Here is a 17,525-nt window from a genome sequence, read left to right as displayed (position 1 = left end):
CACCTGAGCTCCTTGCGCCTCTGTTTCCTCGTCAGGGTTTCCATACTCGGCTGGGCCCTCACCTCGGCCAGCCCGTCCTCCCAGGAGACCTTAGTAACCTCTCCCCATTCCCCACAGTAGCTTTTCTGAGTTGTCTCCTCTCTCCTCAAAGCTCTGAAACCACCACTTCCCCCCTCACTCCCAGCAGATGACACCACCTCCACTTCACAGAGAAAACAGAAGCTCCCAGACTGTCCCCTTCCTCTTGCTGCCACCAGACTCCACCTTGCCTGTCTCTTGCTCCCCCCGCCCCCCACTCCCACCACAGGGAGTCAGTGACGCTTCCACCTGCCCTCTTGGCACCATTCCCCTGTTCCTCCCCAGAGCCTCATCTACAGGTTGCCCCCTCGCTAGGCCACGTCTTCAATCTCCCTCTCTAAGCGCCCTTTCCCATCAGTTTTCTTCTTTTAAGCTCTCCACACTTAAAACACATGAAATAAAACCTCTCTCAAACCCTCACCGTCGCTTCTCCCCTCTGAACCAGCCTTCCTGAAAGACACGTCACGTCCCCCCTGTCACTTTCACGTCCACCCCCACACCCCTCTCAGCCCTCCAGCAACATCGCCGTGCGCACACCCGGCTGCACATCCCACTGACACTTCCCAGGCTGTTTCCTTCCCTCCCCAGCATCACCTGACACTGTGCGCCATTTCTGCAGACACGGCTCTGCGGGCCCTGCCCCCTTCTCTCTGCCTCTCCTTTCCCTCTTGCTGCAGGAGCTCCTCTTCCCCTGCGTGACCTTTAAATGTTTTTGTTTGGGGGCCCCTGCCTCCTCGCCCTCCTTACGCTCTCCTTGGGTGACCTCACCAACTCCCAAGGCTTCGTGAGTCCGCGGCTTCCAAACCAGGCGTCTCTCTCGAGCCCCACAGCCATGCGTTCGCTTGCTGACTACACATGTACACCTGGATGTCCCATGGGAACCTCGTTCTTAACACAGCCAGACGTAACTTAGCAGCTTCCCCCACAAACTCTTGTGCTCCCAGCTGCCATCCAAATACTTAACCTAGAAACCTGGGAACTATCCTCGCATCTCCCATCCCGCTTCCCTACCAGCACTCTATCACGTGGGATCCAGCGCAGCTCATCAACCCCCCACCTGGCCGAATTCAGCAGCTCCCTAACTGGGCTCCTGCCTCTCCCAGGACCCCACAGAGCCCAGGGTCCAGGGTAGGGTTGCATCCAAGCCCAGCGTCCTTCCACGCTCCCAGTGCCTTTTATGAGGTAGGTCCAAAAAACATGCCAATGGGTAGAAATACAGGAATGGATGGATGACTGAATAAATGAATGATTGGATGAATCCCTTGGGAGCTGAAGGCTGAGTGGCAGGAGACCCAGCAGAAGCACACAAAATGGGCAGCCCTCTGACACCCCAACTCTTTCCCACGAGGCTCTCCCAGGCCTCCAATGATCAGGGAGGGACTTATCCCTTCCAAAGCCCAGGACTTGAAGGCCCAGCAACATCCTCAAGCAAAGGGCCCCCACCTGGTGAAGATGACCGTGGGAAAGTCACGGCAAGGGAGGGAGGAGCTGGGAGGGGGACAAGGGAAGGCAGATGAATCAGAGATGGGCCAGGAGTCGGGGTCCTGACACCGCGGGATGGAGGGGCTGGTGGGGGGACACTGCGGCTGAAGACTTCAACCAAGGCCATGACTGTTTCCAGCCTGAAGCGCGCAGGCCCACAGTGGCAGAACACACCAAGCCCCCTTTACAGTGGAGACTTCGGGGGTTCTCCCTGGCAGAGAGATCCAGGAGATCAGGGGGCAGGGGGAAAGGCGGAGGCAGCTCCATTCTCTCCGCTAGAGACCCCCCACCTTGCAGACCCAGGATGAGTCTCATCTCCCCATCCCTGCCACGTGCTCCCCAAGAGCAGAAATGACTTCTCTCCCTTTTCCGAGATGCAAACACCCAGCTGGGCTGGGAGCAGGGGAGTCCTCGGTGAAATCGTCTTGTTAAATAAGTGGGTGGGTTAAAGTTGCAGGGTGGGGGGTGGGGGGAAGACTGCCAAAAATAAAAACAAAAAAGAATATACTAAAATGGTAACACTGAGTATTTCTAAGGAGTGGAATTACGGGCGATTTTTGTTTTCTCCATTGCAGCTTTCTTTACTTTCTGAATTCGCCATGATGGGCAAATATTACCTCTTAATCAGAAAAATAAATCCACCGTTCACTACTGACCAGCGTCCCGTGCTGTGAAGAGTCCTCTACCGCGTGTCCGAGGAGAGACACACGGGTCCCCCAGGGACTCCTAGGCAGCCAGTGTAGACAAAGGTGCTGTCTGACGGGAGGGCAGGATGAGCAGATTTTTCTGGAGGAGCTTAAGGAGGAGGAGACAGAGGGAGGCCATCTGAAGGGCAGGTGTAACAGGCAAAGGAGACCACGTGCCTGCCTACAACACACACGTGGGGCCGCACACGCGTGGGGCACCTTCCTTGCCTTCCCTCCCTCCCAGCCAATGAAATCCGTCTGGAAGCGTCGACCAGCCCCTCCCTGCTCCCTACCTGTCCAGGCTCCCATTTATCATCCTTAGAGGCAGAGCTGCTGCCCAGCCCCCCACTACCCGACACTCACCCGAGGGGTGGGCGTGGGGGCAGGGCGCCGAGGCTGCATTTTGGCCTCCCTGCCCCCTCACCCTGGAAAGCTCTGCCTCTCACAGTTCTCTCCCGGGCAGCTGAGCCCTGGACTAGGGCCTCTGAGGGGAATAAATGCCTCCCCCTCCCAACCTGCTCCTCCTGCCCCCCCCACCGCTCCCCCTGACCCGGGCCTCCCCCTACAGCAGGTGAACTGCTGTCTCCCTCCCACCCCCGTCCAGCCACTAGGGCTCTATTTTTAACCCACCTCAAAATCTCTGACTCAGAATCACAGGGCTCCCAGGTAGCTGCTCCCTCGTCCGCCTGGGGCTGCCTCCCAAGCAGATTCAGAGCCAAGGGCATCTGGCTAACGCTTGGTTTAATGGGTGGGTTGTTGGGGTTTTGGCATATCTTTAGCTTCTGGTTTTTCTACAGTGATTATCTGTTACCTAAGGAAGAAAATCTGGCTTTGTTTCTGTCTTTGAAGACCCAGACAAGATGAGACTTTATCCCCGCCTCTTCCCAGTCTCTCTCCGTCCTGGGCTGAGATCCTTGTCCCTCAACATAAAATGAGGGCTAGTCTCAGCCATTCCCCAAGGAGAAGGCAAGCTGTGTGAGGGCGGGAACTGATTGAATCTTTCCCTCCCCTTCTGCTGTCTTTCAATCATACAGCGCAGTGCTTCTCAAACTGTAATATGCATAGAAATCACCTGGGGATCTTACCAAGATGCAGACTCGGATTCGCCGGGTGTGGGGTGAGGGCTGACATCCGTAACGCTACCAGGCTCCCAGGTGATGCTGAGGCTGCTGGTCCAGGGACCACACATATAGCCAGGCTACAGCAGACGGTACAGTGGTTAGGCACTTTAATGTTTGAACACCTGGCTGTGTGGCCTTGGACAAATCACTTAACCTCTCTGAGTCTGTGTTCTCATGTACAAAATGAGAACATTAATCCCACCTCACGGGATTCTGAGAGAACTCAGTGAGATAGTATTTATAATGTGCTACACAGTGTAAATAAATCCCTGCAGGCTGTTCTCAACATTATCATTATTTTTGTAACAACTAAGATGCAGGTCCTGGCCCGAGGACATGGGGATCTAGAAGTGTGTGGACAGGTCCCACCTCAAGGAGCCCTCAGTCTCTGGGGGGCAGCATGGCTTGCTGGGCACTAAAGCTCTGAAGAGGAGGGGGCCTGAGAGTGCCCACTGGTCAGGAAGGTTGGCGTTATGGTTACAGGAAAGAAGTTCACGCTACATGCAGAAGGACGCTAGGCCAGGGGCCCGGGAGCCTCAGGTTCCATCCATTTCAATCTCGTAACTTGCTGTGTGCCCTTGAACAAGCCCCTGTCTCTCACGATCCCTTCCTCAGCGTCCCCCTTGCTACGATGGGAGGATGGAGCCAGACAATCTCTAAAGACACGCCGATTCCACGGGTCCCTGCAGTGCAGAAGCTAAAGAGGCCAGCTGGAGAGCTTGCGGAGAGAAGAGGGCACGTCTCAGAAAACCACGACATGCACCCCCCTGGCCTCAAGAAAAGGTGGGGGATCTCGAATGCCGCACAAAGTAGTCAGGACTCTTCTGGGGACATGGGGAGCCAAGAAGGTTGCAGAGGAAGAGAGTTCCTCAGGGAAAGGATTGTGACTGCACCTTCTCAACGGCACAGCTAAGCACAGGCCTGGTCATAAGGAACAAGATATCAACCTGCTGCTTCTCCGATGGTCTGAGACATCCTCTGGAGACCCTAAATCTGTGCCTGCACAAAAACAAACTAACGTATGAGTGTGCACACAACACACACATGCACATATGCACACACACACCAAACTATACAGCAGGGATCACCTGTGGTGCAGCACCCCGCACTGCCAGGGTGCTGTGTTCCCTCAGGCTAGCGGCCTAACCTCTCTGAGCATCCCTCAGCTGACGACAGGACTATCTGGGGAAAATTGGGGAGGGGACCAGCAGTTGGAGAACTTCTCCACCCGGTGTACAAGAAACAAAAAAGGCCCCAAAACAGCTCTCCCCACTTAGGAGAACGAAGCAAAAATAGACCATTGTTGTGCAGTAGCACGTGAGCACAGGCTCAGGGGACATCAGGCAGGAGAGCTCACCTGCTCCTGCAGGAGGGTGCACCGTGTGACGCAGGGGACAGAGTGGATTCTGGGCAGAACTGTCTAAGGCCAAACACCACCAGCAGCAGACTGGCCTAACGAGGACCCCGGGGCAGGGCTGTCCCATAGAAGGTGGCTAGGTGCTGGTTCTGGGAGGGTCTCTATGGGGCCCTCTTCCTACTAGGATGTGCCTGGGCCCTAAGGACATGAGCCGGGAGGGCTCCCTCCTTCCTGCCAGGAAAACACAGTCTGACAAGAACACTGAGCAAGGGCCGCATTCCCTGGGGTCTCGCCAGCCCCAGGGGTTTATGATCCCCATTGCTAACCACTTGCGAGGAAGAAAAAGGGAACACCCCCCGGGAAGTGGCCCATCACAAATGGGCTCGGATGTGTTTCACCCCCAAGCCCTGGGGAGCACCGAAGGGCTACGGGAACACGGTGCCGTCCAAGACCCGGAGACCCTCAGTGCGGGAGGGGCCCCAGGGATGCCCAGCTCTTTGGCTCCTAAAGTGACGGAAGCAGAATCAGCCGGGTGCTCCCGAAACTGATACCCAGCCGGGTCCCACCCCCAGAGGCCCAGGCATCCTAACTGTATACAGCTTCCAGGTGACTGCAGCCCCCAATTTCAGGTTTGGGGTTGTGCTAAACCCAACCCCTCTCCCGTCCCCTCTTCAGGTGAGGAAAGCGAGGCCATGAAGTGAGGGCGCACAGCTGGACACGGCAGCGCCACGTCTTCACCTGGCCGCTTACACACAAGCCGGCCCCCTCGGTTCTGTCCCCGGAAGTTTCGGAGCAACATGGCAGGAGGATGGCTCCCCAGAGCCTCTGGGACAGGATGGACAGCTCGTCATGGTTCTTTTTCCTGCCAATTCCCAAGTCGATGGTCCTGCTGGTCTGTCCCTGGGAACCCCTCCAACTACAACTGTCCAGTGTGACCTGCAGTCCCCATGGATCCTCACACCCAAACTCCTCAAAGGCCAGGTCTGAGCTTCCAGGAGGGGACAGCTGCCCTGAGGAGAGGTGGCTGGGAGGAGCGGGGTGTGGGGCCTTTGCCCAAGGAACAAAGGAAAGGAAGCCTGATGTCCACCCCCACGGGGGCTGTGATCTAATGCGGGGGAGGAGGGGACAGACACACCCAATCACATGCTAGGAGCCCCATCTTGATCCCTAGAGCAAGGGGCTGGCAGAGGCCGAGAGGTAAGGAATCCCCCACCCACTCCGGGGGCACAGGGGCCCTGTAACTCCAAGCTTGCGCCTAGATGGGCCTCGGCAGAGTCTCGGGAAAGAGGGAGATTCTCATCAACTCTGCTTGTCAGCAGCGCTGTCCCTGCCCTGCCAGCTCAATTTGTACTAATGGGGTCAGGATTACGGGTTCAATACCTATTTGGCCAATTAGCTTTGCTCCCTTCTCAGCCTCAGACTGAGCCCCAATGCTGGACACCAAGAGAGGAAAGGACTTTGCTGGGGTCACACAGCAGAACAGGAAGAGGGTGGGGGGGCGGTGTGGGAGGGGTGGACAGTTACAAACTGAGAAAGCCTGGGATGGGAGGACCAGGACTCCAGGCTGGGCCAGCCCAAGGCTGCACGAGGACAGGCTGCAGCTGCAAAGTCTCCCCTGCTGGACCACGTTTCCTCGAAAAGATGCCAAAGGCACTGATGAAACCCATGGGCCTTTCCTGTCCCTGGGGAAGGGGATAATGCCCTGCGTCCTCTGGCAGATCACAGGGGGGAGAAGCCCACGCTGGCTGGGGCCTCGGGTTAATCATTGACAGGGGCTGCCCCAGCCTGCGACAGGGAACCGCAGGGTAATTACTTCTGGGCTCCAGGCCACACACTCAGTGATATGATTGCAGCAGCAACACCTGCCTTCCGGGCCTAGGATGGCGAAGAAGTCTTCTCAGAGGTTGTACAGCTGGGGTCAGGGCAGGGGAGAGCTGCCCTGGGCTGCAAGGACCCGGAGTGAACAGCCAGAGAGAGACATAGAGACACACATGCACATGCAAACACACACACAGACTCAGGCAGCATCAGGGGCAAGACCCAGGGCCATGGGGTCAGAGTGCCCAAGGGCGGAGCGTAAGGAGAGCAGTTCCAAAGAGGCAGGCTCTGAGTAACACCCACCCCAGCCAGGAGGCTCAAGCTCCCAGATACTCGCCTCCAAAAAAGTGTGCAGAATGATTCTCTCCTTCAGATCCAGCTCAGATCTGCTTCCTCCAGGAAGCCTTCCCTGACCATTAATCCATACTAGTCTACCTCTTGTCTACCCTCCCCCAAACCAGACCCAGGGACCCTAAGAGGAGCTGAAATCCCACTCTCCTCTTTGCCAGGTGGGCAGTGACCCCCATCCCCCATAATGGGTGAAAGCAGTCGTGGAATGGACCATCTGGTCTCCCAGGAGGCACGGCCTCCCTTAGCTTGCCCCTCCCCAAAGCCAGAAGACAGTGTATCAGCCAGCCCTGTGTTATGTATTAACTTCTGAAAGCCTCGTTCGTGCAGACATAACACGTCCGCCCACATGGGTAAATGCTTAGACAGACACAAAATCAGCAGCAGCCAATTATCAGGCCCCCGCAGCTGCCATGAGCAGACCTGGAGGACCCACTGTGCTCTGCAATTTGTGGGAGCCCAGAGCCAGGGGTGTGGTGGGGAGCAGGGAGTCCCTCCACCAAGCCGGCACAGCTCTCTGCCCAGCCCTAAGCGCCACTCTGCAGAGCGGCTGCCTGGCTGGGAAGACAGACACAGCCCCAAATACCGAGAGAGCAGACGGGGTGCAAGTGGTCACGTGTGAGATTTGGTGGCTCTGGCGTCGGCAGCAGTGGCACCGTTGTGTATTTATAATTTGTACTTTACCTCCCTGAGAGGACCAAAGGTAGCTGGCTCAGATGCGAGGAGTTGTAGGAGCTCAGGGAGCTTAAAGGATGGGAGGGCTTCCTAAAGGGGTTGGAGTGGGGCTTAGGGTGGAGTGGGCAGCATGCCTGCCCTGCCCCCAGACCTGGTGCCTCAGGGAGGCACTGGGGTTCGCTCAAAGCCTTTGATCAAGGACTCCAGATCCTGACCTGAGATCAAGGCCTTATCTTATTCCAAGGCTGAACTCTCATCCTAACATAGACTGAGCCCCAATCCCCATCACACACTGAGCCCTAGACCATAGACTGACTACTTCCTCATTTCTCTGAAAGATGTAATGAACAGACCTCGTGACCACCGATTTCTCTGGTGGAGAGAACACAGATACCACTGGTACTCGACCCCCTCCCCTTTGAACCCCAAACATTCCTATCAAGGAACAGGAGCATCAGTGGCACCCGGATGTGGCTCTAAAGTCCCAAAGGTCCCAATGCCAGTTAGGATGTGCGGGAAGTGGGGGGACGTGCACAAACCCTGCGATCCGGATCTCTGGGGCCGCCGTCCCAGAGCTAGGGGCTGGGGCAGGCACGTCTCCACCTCCAGATGCTGCATTTTCAGATATGGAAAGACTCTCTTCTTGTTGGATTAATTTAAATTAAGATGGGACCCTGAAAATACCTAACACCCCAAAATCCAAGCATGGGACTGGGTAACAAGAGAAAGCTCCAGTGGCAGGACCATCCAAGAGAAGCCTTCCCTGGACCCTCTGGCTGGGGTGAGGGTTAGACCGAGGAGCCTTAAGAGCTTTGAGCCAGATGCTACATACCCCTCTGGGTTCTGGTTTCATCTCTGGTTTGGACTTATTCTGTGACCTTGGGCCAGTCGCGCTCTCTCTGGTCCTCTGCTCCCCATTTATAAAATAAAGATTTTATTTAGGCCAGGAGCTTGCTAAGGCCTGTCCAGATCTGGTATTCTGAGGCCTGTTAAATTTCCCGTGCCAGCCAAGCCCCTCCACAGAGGTAATGTGTGGTCAACATCATCTGTGATGTTTTCATTCTCAGGAGAATGTTTTCGTAAATTACTTTTGTTATTTAACTTTTTAAAGCTAACACACACACACACACACACACACACACACACACACACACACACACACACACACACACACAAGAAAGAAAGAAAGAGAGAGAGAAAACAAAGAAGGAAGAGAGGGAGAAGGGACAAGGCTGGGTTTAGAGTCCTAGAGAACAGGTTCAAATCCCAGAGCTGGTGCTTCACAGCTGGGTGATTGGGAGCAAGTCTCCCCCTCCCACCATCACAGCCTCAGTTTCCTTATCTGTAAACTGGGCATAAGAGAACCTATGTTTCAGGCCACTATGAAGAGTAAATGAAACATGAGGAGTGAAGCTGGCATGTGGTAATGGTTCATAAATGGTGGTTACTGATCTGTGAGTCCACCTGGCTTTAGTCTCTATCGGTTTGAGCCCTGGTTGTAAACTCAGAAGCCTCTGGGGTCAGGCAGCTAAACGTGCACAAGTGGCATGGCTGGGCATAGGACAGAGACCACAGGGACGGGGGGGACTATGAGCAACTGGACAGCAAAAGCCAGTTTAAAGACTCTAGTCTGCTCCAGCTCCCTGCTGTGGGTGGGAACATGGGGCCAGAGCTGCCAGAGTTTCCAATTTTTCAAGAGAAGCTGGAAAGCCAGATTTTTGTCTTACATCTTTCCGTTTTAAACATTGTCTCAGACTTGTTATGACACGCTATGCTGGCCAAGCAGAACACATCTGGATAGTGTATTTGGTCCACAGGATGCTGCTTAGCAACTCTGGTGTAAGTACTGCTGTCTCATTTTGAGCTCCCTCAGTGACGGGCAGCTCACCACTTATCTGTGCTGCCTCCCACCCCAACTCTGGGCAGGTGCCGATGATACAGAACGCCTCTGAGTGGCCTCCGAGGCTCTGGGATCGCAGATTTCCAGGGCCCTGGCAATGCTTTCTCAGTAAAGCCTGGCTGGCAGAGAACACCCTCTCCGAAGCCAAGGCAATGCCCCTGCCCGCCCCCCACCCCCACCCCGGCCCGCTCTGGCTGGGAAATGCAGATTCTTCAACATCCCCTGGGCCCAAGCAGGACTGCCTGGCCGGCCTCAGTAGCCCTTCTATTAATTAGCAACTGGCAGTAGCAGCTCTGTAAGAGCCCTTGCAACAAGCAGTGTGTGCGCTGGAGCTGGCTGCCTCTTCAGCTATATGACAAGTCACCCTGGGGGCTGGGGCTGGACCTTCTGCTCTGGGTGAACTCCCCCACGGCAGCCAGTGTTGCAGCAGACACAAGGGCCACTCAGACTGCTATGACACTTGTCAGCCCTGTCATCTGTATGCAGACTGGTGCCTTTCAGGCAGGAGGGGGCAGAGAGAAGTGACAGACAAGCCGGGCCCACAGCGGGGCTCTAGGCATGGTCTGGGGTCGGGGAGGGGCACTAAGATTCAGACAAGCCCCTGCCACAACCTCAAGGTGCCAAGGCGGCTGCTCTCAGTGGGTGCCTCTGCCTCCTCCCAGCCAGCCACTGTCAGAGCCCTCTCACACTGGCTCTCCTGCCCGGCGCTTCTGGACTCTCTCACTGACAACATCTGTTCCTTCCCGGAAATTTCATTGCAGCGCAGCAGTCACTGCACTCCCCACCCCTCTGGCCCTGTGAATGGGAGAGAAACTGCAAAAGCCATGGGACAGGATGGATTAATGAGGGCCACCTGGCCTCCCTCTCCGCGCCCCACCACACCAACCAGCATCCAGGGCCGGCAGGGTCCAAGCAGCAGTGCAGGAAGGGAGGCAGGCTGTGAATCGGACACCCCCAAGTTTGCGGCCGACTCCTGCGGCTGCGAGCCTCCCAGCCCAGTTCACAGGACTTACCCTGCCGTGCTTGTGCCAGAGGCCAGGAGAAGACAGAGTCTCTGGTCTCAGGGAACTCAGTCAGGGAGCTCAGGCTAAGCGTGGAACACATGGTCTGAACCTCAGTACTCCGAGCGTGGTTCTGGGCTGGGCACCAGCAGCATTGGTATCACCTGGATGCAGACTCTCAGACCCCACCCCAGCCCTAATGAGTCCGAATCTGTATGTTAACAGCCCCCCCAGGTGAGCTGGATGACGTGACAGCCTGAGAAGTGATGCATTATAACAAACACAGAGCTCCATCCGAACACCGTGAGATGGGCAGAGTGGGAGAGATGGATGATGGGGACCACCACAGTGGCCTGAGAGGGCATCTCAGAAAAGCTGAGGACTCTAAAGCATGAGAGAGGGCAGACAGACAGGCGGAATGCCCAGCACTGTGTGAGGCAGGCCACCTGACAGCCCGAAGCCTCGCAGCTCACAGCAACTAAGGGAACAAATGGGGTGGAGCTGGGCAGGGGAGATGCCCCCATTCTCATCACGCAGCAGCCAGACCAGGAACCGAAGCCTTGCGACGGTGAGAACCTGGAGCTGAAGCCTCCCCACCCAGACAATACAAGGGTCCTGGCCCCTCAGCCCCACGCGTTTTCTGTGCACCCGGCATCCCGGGAGCACCTGGGCCCCGAGCTGGCTGCGGGGCATCGCAGCCCAGCCTCCACCTGCCCCAGTCTTAGCAGCTTGAGCACGTCCTCATCACTGGAGAAGCCTGCTGCCCACTGTGCCAGCTGACGGCACCGCCAGGCAGCAGGCAGCTCACCTTGTAGTTCCCCTCTGCACCAAGCGCCCTTCCCCCTCCCCCAGCGCCACCAGGCCTGCAGCACCTTTCAGCCTGGCTCTCCACACCCACAGCAGAAGCAGCATTCCTGGGCCATGGCCCCCAGGAAGTCTCCCCTAAGAAGAAGCCTCAGAACCCCCCAGACCCAGAGCCAGGCCTTCCAGCCTTCCTCCTCCTGACCCCCTCCTACCCAAACAGCCCTTCCCACGGTTGAAAGGGAGAGAGAGAGGCATGGGACTGAGGAAACAGAAAAGTAACTAGTCCCCAGGCAGAGCACCCCTTCTTTTTCAGGCATCTAACTCTCCCCACCCCCACCCCCACCAGCCTCCCATTCTCATTTCCATCCTGCAGGCAACGGGAGGCCCCAGCCCCAGGGGACAGAGTGCACCAGGGAAGGCTCTGGGAGCCTAGCACGGGCCCCTACCAGGCCAGAACTCTCTTCTGGGATGGCCCAGAGTGGGGTTCACTCCTAGATGGTTTTCAACTTGGGGGGTCCACAGACCCCAGAAATTGAGTGTCATATTGAGTGAGTCTGGATACACATATCTTTCTGGACAGACTCTGTAGTTTCCAGCAGGTTCTCAGTTAGTACTCTGACGCAGATTCAGAACCAAGGGCCTGAGCCAAGGACAAAGGCGCGTCTGGTCTGCTCAGAACCACAGGAAGGAAGCAGTGCAGGCAGGGGTGGTGTGGTTCACAACATCGCAGGTCTCTGGACAGCACACCTCACCTCCACCGGGTGACCACAGCTGTACAATTGGTGTCTGACGTGGCCACACACAACAGGATTCCCTTTTTTCTAGGTGGGAAAACTGAGGTTCAGAGAAGGTTTATAACCGAAGCAGGGCCCCAGAGTAGACAGGGCTGGCAGGTGGGCCGTGGCTGTGCCTGGGGCCACGGACCTGCATGGGATGTCAGTTTTAGGCCATCCCCGGGACCTACCAGGCCATCGGCCCAGTTTCCCTGATTTTGGAGCCCAGCTGTTTCCACCCCAAGTAAAGGACCCTGTAGGGCCTTCTGTTTCCTTTCCTTCCTCACAGCTTCAGAAGGCTCAGGCTAGAAAAGGGAACGGCAGAAAGAGAAGGGTCAGATGTCTGCCTGCCTCCACTCCCAAGGCCAAGCTAGAGTCAGGGGCTCAGCAGTGGCCCCAGAACTGACATCCCATATAGGGACTTCCCTGCCAGCCCCAATGTCCACCCACAGTCCCAAAATACCTGCTCAGACAGACACCTAGATGTCACACTCAGGGCCAACCCCCTGAGCCTGACACTTGAAAGCCCGACCAGCTTCTGGGAACAAAACCAGGCACACCTTCACTGGGGAGTCCCCATCCTTTTCTCTACTCTTAGAAAAACAAGATCACACAGATACTATGTTTTGTTTGTCCCGGGTTCCCAACACCAAGCTCAGCTGCTAGGACTTGGCTCACGTGAAAGGAAGGACCCTCCCAGGACCCCAAAGCCCAGCCAGCCCTGGGTGGGAGCCTGGAGAGCAATGTCCCAAGCGGCTGCACACTCTGGCCTCTTCCCTTACCAAAACCTAAATACGTGTTCAAAAGGCTAATGAGGAGTGGAAGCAGAGGGGAGGCCAGACAAGCTCGTGGAGCCTGGAGGAGCCATGGGGGTGGCCAGGGCGTGGTGCGCGCGTGTGTGCGTGTGTGTGAGGGGTGGTGACGAGAAGCAGAGGGAGCCAAGAAAACTATTATGTACACGGCCCAGCTTAGGTGGGTCCCTCAGAGCGCAGCCCAGTTCAGCCCTTGGAAAAGGCACCCCAGAACAGGAGAGGCCGGAAGTAGCCTATGACAGTGAGCCCTGAACTCCAAACCACAAACTCAATCTATCACGGTTTGCTGGCAATTCTTTATTAAACCAATTCTGCTGGATCAATGCTTCCTGCCCGTCAAAATGATGAATAAATCCTCAACAGGCCTGAGCAATGCTTGCAGAAGCTCTCATGAAGCCTGTGCTGGACAGTAGGGACTGGCTCCACAGAGGCCCAATGCCAGCGGCTGAAACCGGAGGGACGGAGGCTTGGGATGCTGGGCTGTTGAGGGGGCAGTGAGGCTGGGTTGAGAGTTGGTGGGTTTTCTAAGTTTAGAAGACCTGGCCAAGCCCTTGCCTCTTTGACCTTGTGAAGATGAGACCAGCTGTTTTGGCCTAGAGGCGTGACCACAACCCCTCCACACACACAGAGATGGTCTTTCTTCGATTTCTTTCCTTACACCCCACGCAGCACCAGGATGAGCACAGAAGGTGTGTGCTTCCAGCTACCAGTCCCTGTTGCTTGTTGTACAAACCCAAATTCAAAGCCTAGTGTGACCTTTCTCCTATTGCCTGTTTATCAAACCCACTGCATCCACAGCTCCCTATTCCTACCATCTTCCTCTCCGCCATGTCCTGGGTGGCCTGCAGTCAGGAGGAGATTGTGCAGCAGGGGGACCACAGACTGACATGCCAACGTGGTCAGTCACAACAGCAAGGCAGGGGAGGTTCCCACGGATGCAATCAACCCGGCCCCAGCCCTTCACCATCCAGGGTAAGGGGCAACTGGGAGGACAAGACTCAGTTCCAGAAGGTGCTCGATCAATGCCTGTTGTTAACGGAGGCTAGGCATGCCTGGGATTGGCCCCTTGGAGACCCCTCTGTCAGGCATGGGGTTAGTGGTGAGAACCCTGAACAGAGGCTTTCAGATAACAAAGGCGGCAGGGAGCTGAGCGAGGTAAGGGAGGTTGGTACTCGCATGGCCTACCTGCCATCACCACCAGGGAGTTCAGAGAGAGGAAGAGTCCAGGACACCCGGGGGTGGGGGGTGCAGGAGACAGCAGCTCCTACCCACTCCTCCCTAGCTCAGGCTGGGATCCTCAGGTCCCAGTACTGACCAGAGGAGAGGCCACGTTTTAGGGACCTGGCACTGGGAACCAGTCACAGTTCCTCATGGAAGGGTCCCACACTGGCCCACACAACTTGAAGACTGTGACTGTCTGTTATCCTGTCCCCTGGCCTCCATCACCCTCTGGGAATGGGAACTCTGGATATTAAGGTTAGGGAAGAGCAATCCTTCAAAAAAGGAAAAGGTAGATGCCCTCCGTCCACCAACTATGTTAAGCTGATGAGTGTTGCCTGACTGGTCATTCCCAGCACGAGAAATCTCTCTCATTGGATGGAAAACAGCTTTGCTCTCATTACAAACCTAGCTTCCCTGGAGTTTGCAAAGAGGGCTCTGGGTTGGCAAAATGCTCATTTATATTGGCAGGTAAGCAGTGTAGGCAGGGGAAGGGAGCTAAACAGGGGACAGGATCCAAAGAGAGGGAGATGAATTAAACCCAGCTCAAAAGGGTGAACATTTTTCAGAACCTCACTCCAATCCTGTGTACCAGGCAAGCCCAGGGGGGGCAGTAGGAGACTCCAAGATCTTGAGTAGGGTTGGTGCATCCCTGATCCCAGCTTCAGAGGCACTCGTCAATCTCTCTTTTTGCAAGGATACCCCCCACAGGCCCCAGGTGGTATCTGCTCTTCAGTGGCATCTGATTCAGGTGGTAAGGAGGGGGCAGGGTCCCTCTGCCTGACTGGCAGTCACACCATTTGTTTGGGGACCCACAACTGACCCATGAAAGACCTAGCAGCTGCTGGAGCTTGGGCCAGTGGGGTGAGGATGGGGCACAGGATGGGCTTAGGGTCACAGCACAACTGCTCATCAGTCCGGACACCAGGCATCTTCACTGACCACTGTGAGCAAGGTCACGCTGTCCTGCTAGTCCAGACGATAGCTGCCCAGAGTACCCACTCCCGGCCCACCGCTTGGCGTGAGGGGCTGGGCCCAGGGTTAAGGTGGGTGCAGGGGGCTTTCATGCTGAACCTGAGGCCCCAGCGACCTCAGTCCTCCAGGAGCTCCAGGGCTGTCTCACTCCCCGGCTGCAGCTTCCCAGGACACCAGAAGGCAGATATTAATGCCGGGGGTCAGTGCCCAAGGAGCTGGCCCAGCTGCCAAGAGGTCTGCCTTCCTTCATGGCCCTGCTCTGTAGGCTAAAAGCCCTGGAGCAGCCTCTAGGACGTCCACCCTGACTCTGCAGCCCAGAAGGGGGAGGTGGGATGTGTGGCTTAAGGTGGCAGAGCCTTATCCTGGCTGCCGACAGGGCTAGGCCAGACTCAGAACACCTTTTCAGGTTGCCTCTAATGCGGCCCAGACCCGGAGAGGGCGAGGTTGGGAGGTTGGAGCACAGAGGAAAGTTCTCAGCGAGGTGCAGAAGGAGGTCTGGGGGTGTCTGGGAGCCTAGAGGCGTCCCAAGCTCCCAGCACGAGGAAGGAAAGTTAACTCCGGCTGAGAAGCAAGGCTGAGAGAGAGGAAGCAAGCCTGCAGCCGCTCAGTGAACCCACAGGATCACAGCCGGGCCCCCTTACCTGAAGTCGCTGTAGGGGTGGATAATCCAAAACCCGGCCGATTTAACCCTCTCCTGCTCGCGCTCCACGGCTTTCTGGCTGCCGAACATCCTCAGGGAGAATTTGTTGACCCCGGGCTGGAGCATGGCCCCGAACTGGCGCTGCATGAAGCCGGCCTGGCCCAGGCGCACCTCCGCCTCGGGGAGGATCTGGTCGCCGGCGGCCGCGCCTCCCTCCACTTTGATCGCGGTGTCCACCGAGGGCTGCTCGCAGGAGGCGGGGACCGGCTGCGGCGGCTGCTGGGGCGGCGGCGGCGAGGTTGCGGGCTTCGCCGAGGCGCCGGGGCGCTCGGGCTCGGCCGACAGGCCCGGGGGCGTCCTGTCCTCACCGGGGGACGCGTCGCCCTCGGCGATGAGCCGCCGCTCCTCCGCGGAGTCATGCAGGTGCCCGTGACTGCTGCCGCCCCCCGCTCCGGCGCCGCTGCCGCCGCCCCGGCTGCCCAGCGATGCCAGGCTCCCGCGAAAGCGCCTGCAGTCGCCGTTAGTGCTGGACTTGCCCGCGCCGCGGGCCGGCCCCTCGCTGTCCGCCGCCCCGAGGGCCGCGGCCCGGGGCTCCGTTATGCCCGCGGCCGCCGAGGGGGAGGGCGAAGGCAGTGGCCGCAGCCGGATGCTCCTGCGGCTGGGGTCTTGGCGGCCCCCAGCTCCCTCCTCCTCGGCGTCCTCTTCCTCGTCCATGATCCACGCCTTGGCCCCCACCTGCTGCGGAAGGCTGTAGAGCCGCTTGCGCATGGACGGCGGCAGCTTGTCCATGGCGCCGGGGGCAGGGGCCGGGCCGGTGGCAGGGGCGCGGGTGCGGCGCCGCGGACCCGCTCCAGGTCCGCTCGCCGGTCAGTCAGCCCGCGGGGACGCGTCCTTCGCCGCCGGCGCCGGGCAGCCTCAGGCGCCCATGCTGGGCAGCCTGCGTGCCGCGGGGAGTCTCCCAGTCGGCGCCGGGTCCCGGGGCTCGCCGCGCTGCGCCTCCTCCCGGGCCGGGCTGGGCGCTGGGACCCCGCGCTCTCGGGCTGCTTCCCTCCCTCCCTCCCGCGGTCAGGGGCGCGGCGCGCGGCCCGGCTCTGGGTGCCCCGCCCCCGCGGGGAACAATGGGCGCGGGTTGAAGCGGCGCTGCGGTCGCGGTGCTCGGAGAACAGCTCCCGAGCCCGGAGCGCACGGCCCGCGCACCTCCCGGGCGTGCGTCCCGCGGGCAGGCGGGCTGTCTGTCTGTCCCGCCGCCCGGGCTTTGTGACCAGCCACTCGCGAGCTCGCCTCGCTTCCTCTGGCCGAGCCCGGCCGGCCCGTCCCGGGGCTCCCGCCGCAGCCGAGCGGAGCCCAGCGGCCCGCCGGGCTTACATCAGCGGCCGCCTCCCCCGGAGCGCCCTCCGGCAGCGCTCGGCTCCCGCGCCCCGGAATATTCATGAAGCCGCCGCAGCTCGCGGGTTGCCATAGGAGCGGCTCCCGCAGCCGGGCCTGCCTACCTGAGTTTCTTAAAGGGGCAGCGGCGCGCGGGCCGGGGGCCGGGAGGGGGGCAGGGGCGGGCCTGGCGCGGGGCTCAGGGTGGGCTCTCGCCGGACTGCAGGGGCTGAGAGGAGTCCTTAATCCTGAACCCTCGAATGTCTTTCCTTGACTAAGGACTGGGAGCGCGCCCCAAGCCTGGGGTTCCGGCTTGGGTTGCGAATTCCACACCCCAAGATTGGGGGTGGGGGTGGGGCGGGATTTCCCGACCTCTCCTCCGAGCTCTGGGCTCGCCTCTCCCCGGCGGTTTTGCTTTTCAGCTATGTCTCCGACCCTCCTCCGGGGAGGCGGGCGGGTTGTCTGAAAGTGG

General features: G+C 58.4%; 1 protein-coding gene across 1 annotated transcript in view; it reads right to left on the bottom strand.

The window, feature by feature from the left end:
• Window positions 1–16,798, bottom strand: part of HCN4 (hyperpolarization activated cyclic nucleotide gated potassium channel 4) — a 41,896-nt gene extending 25,098 nt beyond the window's left edge. The window contains exon 1 of the mRNA XM_074354063.1: window positions 15,690–16,798. Within this exon, the coding sequence (XP_074210164.1) occupies window positions 15,690–16,477 (788 nt within the window). The 5' untranslated portion in view covers window positions 16,478–16,798. The remainder of the gene's footprint in view (window positions 1–15,689) is intronic.
• Between the last annotated feature and the right edge of the window lie 727 nt (window positions 16,799–17,525).

Source organism: Camelus bactrianus, chromosome 27 (assembly GCF_048773025.1).
Source record: "Camelus bactrianus isolate YW-2024 breed Bactrian camel chromosome 27, ASM4877302v1, whole genome shotgun sequence".
Lineage (NCBI taxonomy): Eukaryota > Metazoa > Chordata > Mammalia > Artiodactyla > Camelidae > Camelus > Camelus bactrianus.
Note: the sequence above shows the minus strand (reverse complement) of the source record. Positions and strands in the feature narration are given on the sequence as shown.